The sequence below is a fragment of the Galeopterus variegatus genome, unplaced genomic scaffold, assembly GCF_000696425.1.
Source record: "Galeopterus variegatus unplaced genomic scaffold, G_variegatus-3.0.2 Scaffold1956, whole genome shotgun sequence".
Lineage (NCBI taxonomy): Eukaryota > Metazoa > Chordata > Mammalia > Dermoptera > Cynocephalidae > Galeopterus > Galeopterus variegatus.
Genome location: NW_007728067.1, coordinates 118,438 through 140,235, shown reverse-complemented (window position 1 = coordinate 140,235; position 21,798 = coordinate 118,438). Strand labels below are relative to the sequence as shown.

Genomic DNA, 21,798 nt, shown 5'->3' with positions numbered 1-21,798 from the left:
AGACCTCCCTCATTTACTTTTTCAAAAATGGATCACTAATGTTTTTATTTTAAAAAAATGTTTAAGTCTTTATTTTAAAAAGATGTGTTTTAAGTCTCTCAAAAGATAATAATCTTTCTCTGCTTGGAGAGAGTAGTTGAAACCAGATATAAGTAAAAATTAATAAAACACATTAGAAAAGCATGGTTTGAGAAGAGAATACAGCCCTAGATTTGTTATTCACAATAAGATATATATGATTCCTGCCATTTAGAGCAATACCACTTCAAGTATTCCAAAGTAAAAAAAAAAAAAAAAAAATTACCAAGAAGGGCTACTAAGGAATAAAATTGAGGTCATTCCAAAGGGGTTTTTTTGTTTATTTGGTAGTTGCTTTTTGATTTTTTCGATTGTTGTTTATTTGGATAATATGTTAGCACTTCCTTGATATCACAAACAAAGACTGCGAGTACCTAGATGCTATACAGATACTTTATTTCCATAAGAGAGATCTTCAATGGTTGTCATTAAGGTCTACATATTACATCTTTTAGTGAGTTTATCTTTCTGGATATTGTCAAGTTAACAGAACCACACTAAGTACTATGAGACAAAAGAGTTTAACAAGGGAGTTAGGGCTTACAGACATGTGGAATGAGCAGAGGCTGTGTAGATCATGATGGTTGTCACTGGAAGTTCAGGGAAATGATCATAGAAGACAGCATCCTAGACAACAGAAGAAAATGGTTATCCAAAGTTTGCTTAGAAAAAGCCACAATTCCCATTTATCTTTTTTTTTTAGTATTTTTTTTATTGGTTATGAATATTCATGAGATACAGAGCTGGTTGTCATCTCTCGTGTCCAAGATGAGAAGGCCAGATTCACACTGGCAGCTTGCCCATTACCACAATGCGCTTGTACCGTGTGTCCCCCACCCAATTATCCCCCACCTCCTCCCCCTCCCCCTTTCACCCCTCCTACTCCACTTTGTATCCTAAGGTATATTCTCTCCCTCTGCAAGTCCAATGCACCACTGTGGTCTTTCTTTCCTTCCTACTTTCTCTCTTAGCTCCCACTTATGAGTGTGTACATGCAGTATTTATCCCTCTATGCTTTGCTTATTTCACTCGATGTAAATTTCTCCAAACTCATCCATGTTGCAAACGGGAGAATTTCACTCTTTTTTATGGCAGAGTAGTATTCCATGGTGCACATATACTACAGTTTCCTTATCCAATCATCCATCGATGGACATTTAGGTTGGTTCCATGTCTTGGCTCTTCTAAACAAAGCTGTGATGAACATGGAAGTGCAGATATCCCTTTGACATGATGATTTCCATTCCTCTGGGTATATACCCAGAAGTGGGATTGCTATACACCTATGCATCTCAACTTGCAACAGGGAAGCATGCAACAGGAAAGCTGGAAATGCCAGAGAAATCTGAGTAGCAAGCAGCCATGTTTAGAGACCAGGATCTAATGAGAGCACATGATCTCTCTTTACTTCTGCTTGTCTTATCAAGTGTGAGGACTGCTCATTGGAAATGCTAATCTGGAACCACTTAGGGAATGGGATTCTAAGAGATGAAAAAATTTAGTACCTGGCATAGTAGTAATGCAAACTTTACCGACAATCTGGCACAGGAAGGATTGAGTACTTTATATTTACTACCCTAAGACATTATTACCCAAAGTCTCTTTATAAATATTTGATTATATGTTAAGTTTAGCATAGTATCTTATAAACTGACTAATTTGAAAGCTAAGAAATAATGAAGGATACTATGCTTCCTTCATTGTCTAATACAATCTAATACACTGAAAACAGTATATTGAAATTTGCAGTGTATCTAACAAAAGTTGTTTTCATCAGCTGGTCACATTTAAATAGTGTCAAACATTTTTATTAGGTTGATAATATTTACCACATTATCAATATATGATTCTATCTATCACTAATAATGGTACGTTGAGTGTACTTGTTTTTATGTAAAATCAAAATATGTTGTCATTTCTATTCTCTAAATATTTTTATGAGTAGGTATAGCCCTTGTTTTTGTATAAAAGAAATAAGACACAATGCACCAATGCTCTTTTTATATATTTATTGATATATTTGTGATTTATGTATATAGATGTGTATGCATGAGTGACCCCCCCCCCAAACACACAGGTATCATATACTTTTATCCAAGTTGGTAACTAACCATATCAATAGAAATTCTATATTCATAGCAATCCAATTTTCTTATTAAGCATCATCTTCTCATTCTGAACCAAGTACAATATCTCGAACTAGTGAAATTGATTTATTTTTAGCACTGTCAATATTCCTAGAGGTAGAGCAGTGATGCTTTCTTAAAATAATTCTGCCTTCTGGGCAACAGGCTCTTGTTCAACATTAAATAAGACAAAATCAGTTTTGTAGCACCATTTTATTGTTTGTAAACTTGCATCAAGATACTTCTTAAATTAAAAGTCAAATCCAGACTGACACTGGAATCACAGTATTGCTTGATATCTGCTGAAAAGCTGTCAACTTGCCTCTCCCTGTCAGACTGCCAGCTGCTTCTTCATGACTAGTTTAGTCTAAGGCATTAGAGGTAGGAAGAGCTCCATGTACAAAGGTCTCAATACTATATGACATGTGAGGGAGGAGTGGGATGGCAGGAATGTGAGAAGAGCTATCTGTTTTTGAGAAATTGAATTTCATACTCTTAACTATGAAGATTGTTTTAGGAAATTTTCTTGTAAACAAATCAATAATTCAGAAATTCCATTCAGAGTTAGGTATGAAAAAGTAAGTTAAAGTACTAATTTTCATGAAAAATTGAGTCTTTGAACCTTAAGCTATAGATTTGAGGAAAATTTTTATTCTATTATATGCTACGGAAATATTTTATCCTAGTATTTCTTTGTTTCTAATTTCATTTAGTTTTACTGAATACCCAGCTAGATGTGTGTGTGTGTGTGTGTGTGTGTGTGTGTGTGTGTGTAGCCAGACACAGAAAACTGTTAAAGACACTTTGGCTATATTTTCAGTTCTGTAAAACAATAAGAAATAAAATAATAAATTCATGTTATGAGGTCATTTCTTAAGAAATTATATACTCAGTGTCTCAGTAAATTGAGGCAATTACCTAAAAAGTTTGAAGTCCCTCCCCCACTTCTAATCAAAACAAAACTAAACTCAAATGGGGGTACAATATTGCATTATTCCCTATAAGGAAGCCCAAGGGCATAGATACTCCTTCCCTTATCTCTTTAGAATCTGGGACAAAAAGAGATACCCCTACCCTGACCTCTGATGTTAAACAAGTAGCATAAAGTTAGAAATGGGAGCGCATAGGGCTGGCCCGGTGGTGCACTGCTACAGTCTGCCGCTTGGGAAGCGCGGCAGTGCTCCCGCCGAGGGTTCGCATCCCACATACAGACCGGTTCCCGCTCACTGGCTGAGCGAGGTGCGGGCGCAGCACCAAGGGTTGCGATCCCGTTGCCGGTCCCGGTCTGGTACGGGCGCGACACTGAGGGTTGCGATCCGTTGCCGGACACGAAAAAAGACAAAAAAAAAAAAAGAAATGAGAGCGTATAACAGATTCACAGAGGCAGATGCAGAGGAAGTGTCGAGGACATCTGGTGGAGGCTGCTCCTGTGTCCAGCAGCAACGAATGTGCCCTGCAGTGCCAGCTGTGTCCACTGTGGCAGGGTAACCTGACTGCTCCTTGTATCATATTCTTGGTTGCTGGTCTTAAAGTCAAGAATTCCTATTTACTTCCCAATTGTCCTTCTTCCCTCTCAACATTGTGAGATGATCAGTATAGATTGTATCAAAAATTTTCATTCTACTTAGATTAGTTAGATATTCTTTCTGTCATTTGCAATTGGAGAACCTTGACTCAAAGATAAATTGTAACCTATATTCATGGATGCACGACAATTTAAAATTGCTGTATATTTCTGGTAAATTGAAACTTTAATCATGAAGTTTTCATACAGATAGACAGTATTACTTTCTACCTTAAAGGCTCTTTTTTCTTATACTGATATAGCCACGACAGTTTCTATTGAATTGAATATACATATATTTTTTTCCTGGATTACAGCATTTTGATTCTTATATTTTACATGTGTTTCCTGAAAACAGTATAAATTTGGATATATTTTTTTAGCCTAATAGCAACCTTTACCTTTTGCTGGAGCATTTAAACTGATTTCTGTTATATGTATTTTATATATATAGTGCTATCTTATATTTTCTATTGGTATTGTTTTAATTTCATTTTTCTATCTTTTAATATGAGTATTTTTTAAATCCACTTTTATTTTTCCTTCTGAATAAAACATTTGCTTTAGAATTATTTAGCAAAGTTCTGCTGTTGACAAACTCTATGAAAATCTCTTTATATACATCCATCCTTAATATTTCCACAGCCCAGTGTAAGAATACACCTTGAAATGTCCTGCACAGATTTCAGAAGTGACTTGAGGCTATTGCTGTACAGAATTCTGGGATTCCTTGATATATTTGTGAAAATTGATCATATTATTATAATTTATATCATTTTATCAATAACATAAATCTAAATCTAATTATTCCAATAATGTCATTTAAATTTAGTGGGTTATTTTTTCTGATATATTCGAGCTTATAAAATTTCTAACATCTCTATTATATATCTCTTAGTTGATAAAACAGATTTCAAAGATAATAGTGAAAATGGAGACTTTAGTATATTTTAGTTATTTGTGAATAATTTTATTTAATAAATCTTTATAAGTGGCTTCATTTTTGTAAAACCTTATATATCAGTCAGGATTTGTTATTTGTTCTTTTCTTTCAATGTCTTTAAACAATATAATAATGAAGAAACCTGAATAACTTCAAGTATTGGGGCTATTCTCATAATCATCAAGAGGTAATTAACTCTATAGTTTAGAAACTAAAATACTTTGTAAAATATGTATTTTGAAATACCAACATAAATATAGCAAAACATTTCTTTCTTATGAGTTTTCTAATTTGGTAAAAATATTTCCAAAGCAAAGATGCACAGGAATAACTAAAAAGACAAAGTTTCCTGCCCCTCATGTTTTATTACTTGAAACTAGAACAATTAGTTTAATTTAGTTCAGGGTCAATATTGAAGTTGCTCTTTTATGTAAAGCAACTCCCAATACATCTTAACTATTTTTCTTTATAGAATAATTTAGAAGAATACATTATCAGGCAACTACTGTCAATATATATATATTTTTAAAAGGCACAAGTAATACCATTCCCCAAGCCTGCCTATATGCAGTGAGAAGGCAAGTGTTTTTCTTCATAATAACCTTTAAAACAGAAGTGAATAAACAGTATTGGCCAAGGAACGAAAATCAGTCTCTGAGAACTCAAGATACATGAACCGCACACTTAGAATGTTGCTGAATGCCTCCAAGGTCATCTTGGTAACACCGCCCCAGTGCAGAATGAGTTGGCACTTTGCTATAGATTTCCCTGCCAGGACCTATTCCTGTTTGACACCTTCATTCAACCCAGCATGGTTTCTTCTCTACAAGGTCTAAAACTGGGATCAAATACAGTTCTTTAGTAATGTCATATTTCAAAGAGTGACTCAGATGACGGGACTATTGAAAGGCTTAGTTATTCACATTATGCAGAAAGATAATGAGTGATAAAGTAAAGAGATGTTCCCATCAGGGCACCTTGGATTAATTCAGACAGCTGTGACATAATTTCATACAAAATATGAAATGAATATTTAACAATAAATATTTGACCTGAGAATATTTGTAAATTAAAAATGGAGTCACAGATAACTACTTCATACAACGTATGTTGTCAATTCTCATACATACAAATACATTAAAATTTATGTTTACCTATATTTTGGTCAATTAAATTATTTTGTGTTTTCAAAATGGTTTCCATGTGATATATTATATTGGACTGTCTTTATTATGATATATTTAGTGGATTGTTTTCTCCAAGCCTCATCAACCACATCATTCTATTACTGACTTAGCTCCAACAGGTGTAACTTCAAGAGTTATTAACTCTTTTGAGTTTGCCTCCTTTCCAATATCTAGTATCACATGCCTTCCTAAATTGGTCCCAGCTGTTCTTTCCACTGACATTCTCAGTTTGCTACACGTCACCACTTGATGTTCCCCTCAAGCAATGGCTTTGTCATTTCCACCACTACCCTTCCCTCAGACCATTAGTTTCTGGGGATGGCTAGTGAACTTTGGCTATTCCACTACCCTCAGCACTGCCACTCCTGTCCAGACTGCAGCTGGGGACTCACATTGTGGCAATGCCAAGTACATCAACTTCTTTCTTCTGAGCAACCTGTCAAGGCTCTGTTGAAGTCAGGACGTATGCTACTTGCACCAGAGCCACTCACCTCTGTGCTGTCACAGAGGCAAATGCACACTCCACCTCTGTATTTGCCTTTCCAAGGTCACCTGACTTTCTGTTCTTAGGTGGCTTCTGGATGTGGCACTTTGGATGGTTCTCAAACCGTAGATGCCACTGTACTACAAATTGCCATTAGGCATATTATTATCATCTTTATCATTGTATCTCCACTTTTTTCCACCAGGTCGGGAATATACTAAGCATTCAACAAATATCTGAGGAATTGAACTTAATTTATTGCAGATTCTGGGACACACTTTTCTTTTGAAGGTGAATGAATGGCTCTCTCCAAAAAGGACACTGGTTTATAGGGACAACATAGTAGTTTAGGCCTGAAAAGGTTATTAAGATAGTCTTTTTACTTTACATGAAGTTTTGTTATCACCAAGATTGGAATAAGGTCAAGTAGAAGCCCTGCCATTTTACTTCGAGTTCACCATGACTCCCCACGCACTGTGACTGGTTACCTAAGAAATCTTCCCAAAGGTGAACTAAAACCTTCCCTTACCAATTTTTTTTTTTTTTTGGAGGGTGGGGTTGTCATCTTTCAGACCCATTTCACCCTCCTTCTGCTGAGCTACACAATTTTATGAGACATGCTGTGTATATTTAAACCTTAGCTATTCACAAATTTTGTGCTGTTTTATTTGAATATTCTATTACATACGTGATAGAGGTGTGACTTTCAATCTGTTTTTCAATGGGAATCACATTCAAAATATTTCCTTTTTGTTAACATACAGTAATATTAAAAGCTCAGCCTCCAAAATGTAGTGAAATCAAACATTAGTAGTAGTGCCAATGAATCTCAGAACCATTTTGGAAGTTTACTGTGGGTTAGCATTATTGACATGAATAATTAAATTGATTAAAAACCTCAGCAGCTTTTTTTTTCTTTTTTTAATTGCTATTAATTCTTTTTAGTACCCATAGTAATGATAGAGTGGAATGATAGAAACTTCAATTAAAAAGAAAAGCTCAGAGCTACTGTTTTCTCAGAATCTAAAAAAAAACACCCAGTGTTGTTGAAATCCATTCTGTCACTGAATTTTTTCTAAAAAGTAGGAATAAAGGAAAAATTTAGGACCTTTTCTTTATTCAAACATGCTTCAAAAATCTGTTGCAGGCAGATGTTCCAAAGGCAGTGAGAAAATGTGTGGATTCAAGATTTATTTTATAGAATTTTAAAGTGCTTTTCAAATCAGGAATCCACGTCAAATATCCATTTGTTCAGTGGTTTTGTGCGATGTGTCCTTGCTCCTGCAGTCGGCATTTCTCTTCCTGTGTCATCTCATCTCTTCTTCAATAAGCAAATATACCAATATTCTCTAATGTCTCCCATCCTACAGACAATTACAACAACAACACAACAAACTCTTTTGACTCCACATTCCTTTGTTTATTACAAAAGGGAATGTACTCCTCTTTTCCATTTCTCTGCTCCATTTCACAGAGACATTTGTTAAGAAAATATTCATAATATTACATGACACAGCCTAACCTCCTATTCTCTCCTCAATCCATTCCAGTGGTACTTTCATCCCCACCATGCCTCTGAAGTTGATCGCACAATATCTCCAGTGACCTGTCGCCAAGTAAAGCCTTTTAAAATGTCTAATGTTAAGGAAATTGAACTCTCATTAGTATTATGCAGAATTTATATTTTCATGCTCTTAATATACTTTCCTTTTGTGTTCTGTAACACTGTTTACCCTGTTTTTTTTGCCTATTTCACCAGCCATCACCCAGGTTTGAGTCCTGAGATGATACATACCTGTGGTCTTTGTTTTTTTCTCCAACATCAGCTACTAGTGAGTTTCCCAAGTTAGCACTTATTTCACTACTTGATTTCTATCTGTGGGGAATGCTCCAAGGCTCAACACTGGGCACTCTTCCCCTGCCTATGTATACCTTCTCATTTGATCCCCTTCTTCAATGCCTTGATTTACATATTGTTGATGTAAGTCCCAAATTTATGTCCTCATTTTTGACCACTCCCCTGAGCTCTAAGAGCATATTAGAATGTTTAAAAAGCATGTAAGATATGACTGAACAAAACAAAACAAAAAAAATCACGATTTCCATTACATTGCCACCAAAAAAAAAATGTCCCTCCTTCAGTCTTTTGCTTCTTTTCAAATAGTATCATTCTCCTCAACCTTCATTTTACAAATGTGCTCTTAAAGATGCAGAGCAAGTGCTGTATCTTCTATTCATGTGCAACATTCAAACTGGCATTCTGACTCACGCAATGAGAATTCCAATAACAGCTTCATATTTAGAAGGCGTATTAACTTAATTCTTACCTTAGAAAAAGCATTCAAGTTTTAAAGAGTTTGGCAAAGCACATTGCCATTAGGATACCACACGTGACATGCAGCCATTCCTAAATAAATGTCTAGTGTTTGGCAAAGTCTGGAGACATTTTTAGCCATCACAAATAAGGGAAGGGTGCTACTGGAACCTAGTAGGAGAAGGCCAGGCATGCTACTAAACACCCTACAATGCACAGAACAACCCCTCATAACAAAGAATTGCCAGGTCCAATGTTGTCAATAGTACCAGGGTTCAGAAACCTTGGAATAACCACATTGTTAAAGAAATGAAGTTTTTCTTTGTATAAGTACTCCAGTTAATAAACAAAATAGGAATATTTAAAGTAAAATATCCTCTTTCTTTGCAGTCTCTAGTAAAAAGTACTTTTTAGCATTGATCCTCAATGGCTATTAAAACCACATAAACATGAAAGAGCACACCACTATACATACCATATTCTTGCGAATAAATTGCATCCATGTCTGATGGAGGAATATAACAAATGGCATCAGCAAGATGCAATTTGCTAAATCCATACTTAGAAAACTTCCACTGGACTGGTATTACAGTTTCTTCAACATATAAATTTCAAAGAATCACTACAACGCAGAGGGGACACATCAACAGTTGCAGTAGATCGAATGTATTTGGTTGCCAGTTGATACAAATAAGCAGAAATTTATAAAACCATCAGAAATTTGAAAAGAAATCAAATATTTGACTATGATATTAAGAAATTATTTAGATTCTGAGTGTGACAATGATATGGTGCTCATATTTTTAAAAAGTATTCTTATCTTTTTAAGATGTAGACTGAAATTGTTACTGAAAAATAATATGGTGTTGATAGTTGCTTCAAAATAATCTAGAATGGAGAAAGGATTGTGTAGGAATACAGATGAAATGGCTTGGAACTATGAACTCATTATAGCAGTCTCTCCACTTTTGTATGTTTTTGACATTTTGCATAATAAAAGTTTTTAAATGTTTTTTGTTTTGTTTTGTTTTGTTTTTAGTGTCTAATGTTTGGAGCCAGGACTTCCTTTCAGTGGTTTAAGAACAAATTATTAAATTTGCATATCTTAATTTTTACAAAGTATGTGTGGACCAATAAATAATGGGTGCTCTGCTCCCAGATCATAAAGCAAATTGTCAGTCAACACACTTTCATTGAGTGCTTGCACTGCAGTAGACTCGTGCTATATGGCAGTTTTACCTCAGTGATTTTAAAAGGCATGATCTCAGCCCTGAAATGGGCAGAAGAAACAGGCAATAAATCAAAAATTAATACTTAAAATAGGGAAAGGGTGATAGGTTTAAAAAGGAAGTCCATATCAGAAAAGATAGCAAAGGAATGCACTAAGTTCGGTTTACTTGTTTTAATAATGAAGTAAGAAGATATTTCAACTGAGTTCAACAAATTCTGAGAAACTACTAAACAGAGACACAATGAAAGTTAATAAGAATGTAATGATGCAAAATGAATATTACCTGACACCAAAGAGATTATTGCCTAATATCCATAACTACTAAAATGATTGTTGATGCTTTTATTTTCCTACATAAATGCTTAATTTATTTAGTTGAAAGTTTAATTTTGAATATGATGAGAATTTAATTTTTATCCTTAATGTAATTTACCTAGACCAATGGTTTTAAAGAGTCAAGTATAGCACCTATATTCAAATTAATATATATCAAGAGTTTTCACAGGCTATCATATGCATTTTCTGTAATTTATGTTAAAAAATAGTTCATAGTTATTAATTTAATAACTTTAAAATAAGTATTTATTCAGAAGATAATTTCTAGACATTTTGATTATAGTCATATATGTGTTTATAATGTACATTATTTGTTTAGCCTACAAAAATTCATACTTTTGGGAAACAGATTCACTGTAATTGAATTTTCTATTGCCTAACTCATAGAATGCAAACCTCAAGTGAACCCAAATTTAAGTTATGGACTTGAGGTGACAATGATGGGTCAATGTAGGTTTATCCATTGTAACAATTATACCTCTCTGTTGTGGGATGTTGACTGAGGGATAGGCTGTGTATGGGTGAGGTTGGGCATATATGAGAACACTGTACTTTCCACTCAATCTTTCTGTGGCCCTAAAAAATATAGTCCATTGAAAATAAATGTAGAGGGGAATATTTACAAATGTGTATACATATGTGCATATGTATAAATGTATGCATAAATACAGACACACATATAAATATGTGTTAAGTGTGTGTTAAATGAGACTTTATATATATATGAAATACTGAAATACATATACATAAAAATATACTTAAAAGTTTGTATACAAACATATGTACAAAGAAACTATGATACTGTATATGTATATATTATTAATCCTAATGGCAGCTTTTTAAGATAGATAAATATCTCTGCCACAATAGTGACATGCAATTCAAAACTTTAATGTTTAAGTCTTTTCCAAAGTTCACACAGCTCTAAGGGCCACAGCAGGGGCTTGACCCTGACTTCTTTTGCTAACCATTACTTATAATCCTATTACTATCTTCCTCTGCTGAATTTATTTCAAAATAGTGAGAAACATCTTTAAAAAAAAAAAAAAAAAGAGGTAGTAAGGTTTACTTTAAGGTTTACTAATTGTATTTCAATATTTGCACTGACAGCTTTGGCAACTTTGTATTTATGGATTTTGTTTATTTGAAAGCTGAGGCAAGAGGCAAGAGTGTTACCGGCACCAAGTATGGCCACTCTTTTACAAGAAATAAAGGACTCAAGAGTCTGAGCTGTCAGTGCAATGTTTGGAAGCATTATTCAGGAAATGCAACCTGGGAGACAGGCTGAACTGTCTCAAAGGCTCAGGCGCATCAGCGGTACTTTTAAAGAGAAAAATGTGGGAAACAAAAGAGGAGGTTATTCCCATATCAAGGGGATACTATGTGCAATCTTGCAGACTCTCACGGTCATTTCTGTAATTCTTCAGCTCGTCCTTGGGACATCGCTGTTATCTGGCTTCCACAAGCTGGATGCCATCTTGTTCCTGGGCAGCTGTGACTTCCAAGGAAGAATGGTTTAGTTCACCAAGTTGCTGATTAGCTCTTATTATCTTGCTCTTCATGAGCACTAAGTCTGGTAGCATTTTCCCATAAGCTATGCAGAGAAGTTATGCTTCCCATAAGCCAAGGTTACAAAAAGACTTATGATTAGCATTCTTTTTAAAGCTGTATTCTACAAAATGGCTCTTCTAAGGCTAAGTGTCTATGGCTACATGCTATGGTGGGCTCCTATAAGAGTACAGCTGCTTTTTGGTAATTAAGCAAAAACGGCAGTAAGAGAACAAAATATTAAATTTATCTTGGGATGTAAATACTATTCAGTGTGTGATGGCTAAGGAGAAATCCCAGTTGGTCACTAGTAAATATTGTGTATTTTCTCAAACTTTCCTCAAGCCATGAGATCCTGCATGGTAAATGATTTGATCTGATGAATAGTGCTGGTGGTGCTGAAACTGGACATTTTTTTTTACTTTTAATTGATGGACTTAACTTGTTCTTTGTTTAAAATTGATATTTTTCCTGAATTATCGAGTAGCCACATCCCTTAACAGTGACGCTAGTCACTTCTAGGCTGGCTAGAAGTTGCACACATCATTACTCTGAAGTTAATTAAACACTTTTCATTTTTAAATTCAAGTGAACCTTTAATCACATATCATTTCCTCAGCTATGTACTTATTCTCTGAGTGGTCAGTTAATACATCGACATATTTTCTTATATTTTAAAATGAAAACTATTAGCTAACATAATGCTGTAGGACAAAACACAATGTCACCTGCCAGGAAAGAGGAGCATTCAGGTGAATCACCTCAGGAGCAGATTTCTTAATGTTTCACTAATTCCACATTTATTGAATACTTAAAACTGCCAATGATGGGACAGAGCTTATAAAGGACTTGCTTATAGGGACTTGTATGGCAAAATTTAGACAAACACAATTATATAATCATATGAAAAATTCAATTTAATATTTCGGAAATGTATGATTTTTTTTCTTTAAAGGATTTATGATATTTTTCTACATAATTGAGGAGAATTGGCATGTAATACTGTGTCCTATTTAGTATGGGTAGTTTCTCACAGGATGTACATTTGATTGAAAGATGGCAGTGAAAAGAAAATTTCCTCTATTTCCAGAGAAAGTCAGGAGGTGGGAATGTGAATTCTCTGGTTGTCTCGTTTGATGTTATTAGGAATCAGTTACCTCCATATATTTGCCAACACTCTCTCCTCTCAGCTGGCCAAGTCACCCCTGTCTCCAGATTACAAAGGTCTGCTCTTCCAATTGGAAGGCATTCTCTACCATAATGCTACCACCCAATCCTGGCCCGTTCCACATGCCACCTTCTCAAGCATGTTTTCCCCCAAGAATTTCAAGAAACTGTTCCAATATGACATTTCCTGTGTAAAGCATTGGAGAATAGTCCTTTGTTACTCTATGTAAATTATTACCATTCAGCCTAGTTGAGTGAGAACTTAAAACTTTACCATCAGTTTTCCAAATTAAAAGGATATCAGAATATTTTGTCTTCAAGAAAGCTTTAAATTATTAATGTGATAGTTCTAATCTTCTTAAATGAATTACAAGTTTATACGGTATTTGCCATGCATGATTCCCCTACAAACAAATACTGATGGAAGATAAACGACATTTTTTAAAAGGTTATTATTTTCTTATTGAAATGAAATGGAAGGTTATACTGCTCAGTAAGAGAATAAGGGGCCTAAAACTTGTTTGTTGCTTACAAAATATGTAGATTGAATGACACATTCATACTATTTGTATTTTTTTTTAAAAAGGGATAAAGGAAATCTATACATGTAAACTTATTTAAGGAATGAAGTTTGACATATATGAAAGCCAATAAATCACAGCAGAATCTGTAAATTGTCAGGCATATCTTTAGGACATTTGCAGTTGTGGGTAATTAATCAGTTATTTGAACTTACACAGGATTTAACTAATGCCTGCTTTAATAATACCTTTATTCATAATGGAAATTTATGTTTCCATGTGACCCACTTTGACAAAGACCAAATTATCAAACTGAGATTTATTACAGCATGAGTCTTTTAAGAATGTAATTTTTCTAAAAAGGAGAAAGACAATCTGTATGAAGCTGAATTTCATTTGTAATGTTGCTTTCATAGTTTATTGGACATACATTTATTTTCTGACATTTTTTGAACTCATGAATAGTTGAGATGTACCCAGCACCCTTCCTTCTTTTTCTTTCTCAAAACACTAGCTACCTATTGCGAACTCATATTTTACGTGAAAGGGGCTTTGGCTTTTTCCACAGGCAGAGCATATAATCTAACTTAAACTAATCAGTCCAGTAACTCTCAGTGTTCCGGGATTTTAGAAACCAGGTTACTCCTCTTCCTATTACCTCTATCACAAAGCATTGAAGAAGTGAAACCTAAAACAACTGTAGTTATTTGCTGCAATGTAGAAAGTCAATCTGAAGGGTCAGAGAAAGAAAATCCCAGGAATATCAATCTGGGTCCTAATCATATTTATTGCCAAGCCCAATAATTCTTGGCACAGGTAGTCATGTGAAACAATGACTTTCCTGCACTCTTTTTAATTTTGAGTCAGATTTGCACTTATTTGCAAATCATATATTTATTATTTTTTACCAGGAGTGGGGTTACAAGAAATGGGCTAGAATTCTTAAAAAGTGAGGGAAGTGAGAAAAAAATTCTGTAATATGAGAAGCTGAAAATCATTGTTTTAAAACTACACAACAGTTGGCTAAAATGTGAATTATTTTACTTTGGACCTCAGAGTGTGTGCTACTAATACTATAATATTAGGCAACCAAAAAGAAAAAAACAGGATGATAAATTTTATAGTCAAAAAGTAATAAACCTTTCTTTCATACTTACTTCTGAAAGCAGGCAGAATAAAAATAGAAAAGAAAGTTTTTCCAAGGGTGGTTATTGTCTGTCTATAGTCTGTGATATAATTTACTAATTTAATTTTTGCAGACCCCCATGAATAGAAAAGTTAAATTACTTACAACAAACCAAATGGAGAGCTATCAAAAACAAAGACATGAGAGACAGAGTACTAGAAAATATAGAGAAATAAGAAATATATGGCCTTACCCTAGCATATTTTTAAAGTACTGTCACCTTAAAAACAAATAAACATTCAACATTATGGAAATAAAACCAAAATGAGGATTGAGAGGAAATAAATATAAATACTCACCAACTACAGCCCATTGTTTCTACTGGCTTCTGTAAAGATAAAAATTATATACATATATATATGTATATAAATAATCTCCAATACATCATATACAGATAGACATTTCTCAGTTAAATATGGAAGTAAAACAATAATTATAACATTATTTTTAAAAGCCTTTTATAATACTATCCACCTAGTTTTCAAATTATTTAAGGTTAGTGCATGAAATGTTTTCCAAATGTAATCAGCTGACATTCATTTTATACATAAAAATCAAGCATTATTTTTCAAAATGGTTTATAGCTTAAACAATATTTTTCTAAGAGGATGTGGTTACTTATGAAACCTCATTAAGAATCATTTTTAATAAACATATCAAAAAAGACAATTTAAGTCTGATTTCCTTTTCACAGTAATATGTTTAATTTTATGATTTCTCATTTACAATTGTTTAAAATGGACAAGAATGATTTTACCTCTTTTATATTAATTAAAGATATTTTGATTCAATTTCAATATTTATAGCAATACATCGCCATACATGTTACCCATTACTATTTTGTTTTTTTAATGGGGATGTAGCATTAACAATCACTACCTATAAAATAAAACACATTATTATTTTGGTGGTTTTACAAATCTTTCCTCAGTTGTAAGTTCTAAAAAAATTCCAACGATAAGAGAAAACTGATTGCACTTCCACCTTTATAGCATTTCCATTTTACCCTGAAAGAGAACATTAAAAATATGACCTTGCTATAACAGACCATCTTGTTAATATTATAAAAGATGGGTGAGAGCAAGAACTTGTATCACTGATATGTGGAATTTTGTAGTTATGCATACAAATCATTAAGAAAATGTCCAACGGTAAAAAATCAAATCGAAATACAGTGGTGATTCCTTCACGGTTTTGACACTATTTTGACAAGAAGCTTAGTCTTAACTGCAATGATCTTTTTTGTCCAATCATAATAATCATCCTTCCCCAAATGCCTTAAAAAAAATACATTAGACAGTACAATAGCAAAAAAAAAACAATGAGCAGAAACTATTTTCAACAACAGAAAAATCTCTAGTGCAGAATGATTATCTTATAATAAAGAGCAGATTCCTTTGGAAACATTAGCCAATTAGCTTGTAATTCATTAGGCAGATTTTTCTTTCCTCTTTGGGGGAGTGTCTACTCTATTTGAAGTTTCCACTCCATTTTCTGTTCCTTTTCTAGAAGACCTGCCTTTAGTCGTGGACCGTTTCTTCTTCACACATGAGATCCGAATATTAGAATCTTCTATCCACCTCTGAAGCCGGACAGTAATTAAGGTCCACGTTACGTATGCTTGGATAGTGCAACTGGAGGACAGAACAGCAATTTTAGCTGCCAACACATTTACGTTTCCAGTGATGGAATCCGGATTCCGATTCTGCGATCCAGCCAGGTGAAACCCAACAGTGACTACCGAAACAATTAAAGTCACAAGTCTACCCAAAATAAACACTATGGCCCACAGAGAAATCCCTTTCTCGTACTTTTCATCACTAAAATAAAACAGGCCGCACATGTGAGAAAGTAATTCAACAAAATAATGCAGCACCAAAAGAAGAAGTCCCAGATAATTCAAGTACAGAAGATAAGCTCCGGCAACGTGGAACAGGTGAAGGCCAATGTAGACCAGGTGACCGGGGATATCTTGTTTTTTGGTTTTCTGGAAGTAGAGTTCAGGTAAAGCATGAAACCAATATGCCAACTGTGATATGTAGAAAAACTTCATTTGAAATGTCATCATGTTATGAGGATGAGACCTCCAGATGAGAGTTGGGTCTGACAGGCAGTTTTCAGAGATCAGAATGAATGTGGCCCAGATACAAGACACAAGGTAGAATACACCAAACTGACCAGACTCATTAAACTTGTTTTGTTTCGCTTTGGTGAACTGCATTCTCTTGCTAATTTTATCCAACACATATTCCTGAATTGTGGCGTGAATAATTATTGTCACCAGCATGTAGAAGAAAACCGGAGCCAAATCTTTGACACCATAATAATAAAGGGATTTGGTTCCCGTAGCTTGTTCTTCTACTGCAGGGACGATGACACTGTGCTGAAGAGTAAGAAAAATGATAGATACTTCTGATGTTCCCTCGAACATAAGCCCCAGCAGGAAGAACATCCCCACACAGGAGGCGATGTCCGCATGATTCTGCAGGATGAATTCTTGGCTCAGCACTGGGGGGTTCTTGGTGCTCTTCTTACGGAACCCCATGGTGGCGCTTCCCGGATACTCACCGACGAGCCGCAGCTGCCTCCCCCTGGCTGCTCCTCACAGCGCCGCCGCCGCCACCGCCGCAGCTCCGGGGGCTCCACGTCCCATCCCGGAGCCAGTCGCGGGTCGCCGCGGCCACCCAGAAGAAAATAAATCAAAGGAGAGGGCCGAGCAGGGCTGAGCATGCGCACCAGGGGACGGCGGAGGCAGGGAAGGAAATCGAGCGCCGCGCCCCTACCCGGCGCCAGGCCCGGGGCTGCGAGCGTGGATGTTCCTCGTTGATCGTCGCTTCTGCAAAGGCGCTGCCACGCTCACGACGCTCCTGGATTCTTTTTCCAGTGGCGCCTTCATTAGTAATCACGATAGAACTGATAGAACTCTGTTCTGCATCCGGTTGTTAGTTATAACAGCAGCGTGGTAATAATAATAAACATCAGACTCTCCTAGTCCTTACTATTTGTCGGCTGCTGTTTTAAGCACTTTATTATATTTACAAATTTAACCTTCCTAGAAACCCAGTGAGGTAGATACTGTTATGATCCCCTCCTGCACCCCGCTTTTTTTTTTTTTTTTTTTTTTTTTTTTAGCAGACAAGAAACAGACACAGAGAGGGTGAGTGATATGCTGAAGATCACATCCCTAACAAATGATTAAAAGATTTAAATCCAGCCTGGCTCCAGAGCATGTGCCTTTCACTGCTGTACTATGTTGCCTTTCATTGTAAATCAGTCATATCTGGTGATATTTACTAGATCAACAACAAAGCATATAAAGAAAATAGTTCCCCCGTTAGCAATAACAGTAATCATTGTGACAATGATATTGTCTAGCCAGTATTTTGAAAGACTGGGTGGCAGATGCAAGGAACGAACTATTTATTAATTCATGAAGAGGTCTTTTGGCTACAAAGCCCAAAACTAAATTTCTTCATTCTGGCAGACAAGAATCTCATGTTTCATTTGTATGGTTTCTGCATATATAATTTGGCTAAAATTCACATTTCAAAAACAGCTTCTTGTATAAATGCTAATACCTTTCTCAATTCAAATTTCATGTCAGTCTTCAAATATCTCTCTGAATATGAAGCAGGGTTTTTTTGTTTCTTCTGGGTCTCATGAGATCACAGTTATTACTGATAGAGTTAAGGTTTGAAGTTTGGAATATACATTTCAGGGGAAAAAAAAGTGCTACAGTATTTAAAGAGTAAATTTAGATTATATTTAAAAGGCCTGATTGCCTTTTATCATTGTTTCTCTGCATGCAATGTACTGACAATAGATGCATCCTACTTGTGTAGTTATTTCTATAATGGACATTGGACCTGCATTTCCTAGAACACCCAAACAATTGCACATAGAATTTGTTGTGGAAAATGTTCCTAAGGTTAAGGAAAGTACCTACATATTTTTCAATAGCAAGAATTTCCTATTTCTTGAAGGATTCCTCATTGGATCAGAAGACACATTTTAAAGGATCTGCTGCACCGTCTTTTCTTTAACTAAAGTAAAAGACATCTTTTCTAGATGTTACTTCTTGGCTCTAACAGCTCGACAGTGAGTACTATTTAAGATTAATACATCATTGAGGAATTATAAATAGAGGTGCAAAAATTAGGGAACCAAGAAATGAAAAAAATCAAATTTGTTTAAAGCATTTGGGAGGAAATCAAAAATAAGAGCAGTGACTTGTGGGAATTGTCAAAACAGTATTCAGGAAATTACATTTTTACCTTTTTGAGCTAATTATAATTTTAAATGAAGAATTCATCAGTCTTCTTATAGACATAGACAATATGACTACAATGATTTTGTGGCACACTAACTAAATATAAAAACTACTTGTGTAGTTCCTGACCTGAGAATTTGTTTATATTTGTGATTAGAATTACTTTGACAGGCATTCTAATCCTGTTCGTGCAAATATGATAGATTTTTTAATTGATTATATATATTTGTGGGGTACAAAATCGAATATGAATACATGTGTAAAATATGTAGTAACCAAATTAGGATAATTAGTATACTCATGTTTACAAAACATAATCAATCTTTGTGGCCCTTAACTAGTTTCTTTCCAACCCTCCTCTCTTTCCCCATACTCACTTCTAATAACCACAGTTCTGTGTTCTCTTTTTATTTTTTTTGAAAGCTTAATGTATTATTGTGATCCTTCCTTCCTTCCTTCCTTCCTTCCTTCCTTCCTTCCTTCCTTCCTTCCTTCCTTCCTTCCTTCCTTCCTTCTTCTTTCTCTCTTTTTCTTCTCCCACTTATGAGTGAGGACATATGTTATTTCTCTTTCTGCGTCTGACTTATTTCACTTAACATAATTTACTCTAAGTTCATCCATGTTGCTCTGAATGGCAATTTAATTCTCTTTTATGGCAGAGTAGTATTCCATTGTGTAAATATACCATGTTTTCTTTAGCCATTCATCTGTTAATGGACATTTAGGTTGATTCCAACTCTTAGATATTGTAAATAGAGCTGCAGTGAACATGTGAGTGTAGGTTTCCCTTTGACATACCCAGCAGTGGGATTGCTGGGTCATATGACAGTTCTATATGTAGTTGTTTGAGGAAATCCATACCATTTTCCATAATGGCTGCATGAATTTACAGTCCCCCCAACAGTGTAGGAGGGTTCCCCTTTCTCCACAGCCTTACCAGTATTTGCTATTCTCTGTCTTTTTGATAATAGTCTAACTGGGATGATATGGTATCTTGGTGTAGTTTTGATTTGCATTTGCCTGATGCTGAATGATGTTGAGCATTTTTTCATATGTCTGTTGGCCATTTGTATATCTTCATATGAGAAATGTCTATTCAGCTCTTTTGCCCATTTTTTAATTGGATTATTTATTTTCTTACTGTTGAGTTGTTTCAATTCTTTGTATATTCTGGATATGAATTCTTTGTCAGCTGTATAGTTTGCAAATATTTTCTCCCATTCTGTAGGTTGTCTTTTTGCTCTGTTAATTGTTCCTTTTGCTGTGTGGAAGCTTTTTAGTTTGATATAATCCCATTTGTTTATTTTTTTCTTTTGTTGCTTGTTCTTTTGGGGTCATATTCATAAAGCCTTTGCCCAGTCCTATATCCTTCAGTGTTTCCCCTATGTTTTCTTTTAGGAATTTTATAGTTTCAGGTCTTATATATATTCAAGTCTTTAATCCATTTTGAGTTGATTTTGGTATATGATGAGAGGTACAAGTTGAGTTTCATTCTTCTGCATATGGATGTCGAGTTTCAAACATGATAGATTTTGACAACCCCCCCCAAAAAAAATCACATATCAAAGTGAACAGCACAAATATTTATGCACGGAAGTAAAATATTATTATTAAAGAAAGAAAAGTCATTATGGGGTAGTTTAAAATTACCTCTCGACTTTAAAAAAAATTAAATTAAACTGAAATTTTTCCTTCTTTCACATTTTACTTGTTTTTCAAGTAGAAAAACTTTCTTATCGTATCATCTTTCCCTTCTTTGAGCTTGTATTACCTAATGTATTCTGTATTCTAAATGTTTAATTTAAATTTTACATGAAATGTAGTCTAAATATTTGAATTTTAGATTTATATTTCACATTAATATCACCATAAAAATATAGAATATCAAATGTATGAAATTATTGGAATCTGTAAGGGTATTTTAGTAATATTATATAATATGATATTTGAGTCTAGTGCTTTTTATTGGCATTTTTATTTGACAGAGAATTAAGTGTGTATAACAACATTTTCAAAAATTATGATACCACTATGATTATTAGATCATATAATATATCATGGTTATTCCTCGTTTATGCACAGTCCTCTGCCTGTGTTATAGATAACTGTTAAAATTCAAATAGAGAATTCTACTTCCATCCATGAGGGGGTAACTGTGATTGAAGTTCCACTCCTATTATAAATAACTTTAAAACTAGACAATATATATGAAATAACTTTTTTCAGATATTGCAAAACGCACAGCATAAAATTATGATCCCTGAAAAAAGGGAGACAAGTTAGGAAAGCCCCATAATTGTTAGATTTTCTGCCTGGAAGCATCTTCCAGACCATTGTGCAGGGATGAAAAACCCAAGAGGAGCCCAGCGATATTGCTAAATTGAGGAGAGAGAGAGATAGAAGTCAGAAGAAGCTGAGGCTACTGAAATTTTCCAGATATAGGACTCATGTAGAGGAAGTTAGGTGGTAAAAGAGCTCCCAAAATTTGCATAAATGGTCTCTAGAGTTTGCTACTAACATTAAATCCTGCATGCACAGGGTTAAAGTACATGAGGCCAGGCAAAGTATAATAGGGGAATTATAATTTGAAGTTTCCCAAAACTTCACACAGGACTAGGAGACTTCCAAGGTTGGAATAACCAGAAAGTAGAATCCTCAGTGAACACTTGTGGCGTTCAGTAGAGATCCAAGGAAAGTTGCATGACCTTAAGTATGGCTAAACTTGCCCTAGGGAAAAAGTCAATTCATATCCATCCACACAAAGTTGACAAGAAGCCTTGAAAAGATTAAGGTACTTCACAAGGAGCTTAATTGTCTGACAGAAAAAAATCCACCACTCAACA

General features: G+C 34.7%; 1 protein-coding gene and 1 long non-coding RNA gene across 2 annotated transcripts; both read right to left on the bottom strand.

Moving 5' to 3' along the window:
* Nucleotides 1-453: 453 nt before the first annotated feature.
* On the bottom strand, nt 454-17,391 carry LOC103596207. The gene is made up of 3 exons (XR_551030.1): nt 17,254-17,391; nt 14,985-15,013; nt 454-705 (listed from the first exon to the last, which is right to left on the bottom strand). It is a non-coding gene; the product is annotated as an uncharacterized LOC103596207 (long non-coding RNA).
* Nucleotides 15,451-17,409, bottom strand: TRAM1L1 (translocation associated membrane protein 1-like 1). Its single transcript, XM_008579801.1, has one exon. The coding sequence runs from the start codon at nt 17,228-17,230 to the stop codon at nt 16,115-16,117; it is 1,116 nt and encodes a 371-aa protein (XP_008578023.1). The 5' UTR covers nt 17,231-17,409; the 3' UTR covers nt 15,451-16,114.
* Between the last annotated feature and the right edge of the window lie 4,389 nt (nt 17,410-21,798).

Bases quoted from the DNA above. Each gene is read 5' to 3' on its own strand.
- TRAM1L1 (XM_008579801.1), bottom strand. From the start codon at position 17,230: ATGGGGTTCCGTAAGAAGAGCACCAAGAACCCCCCAGTGCTGAGCCAA.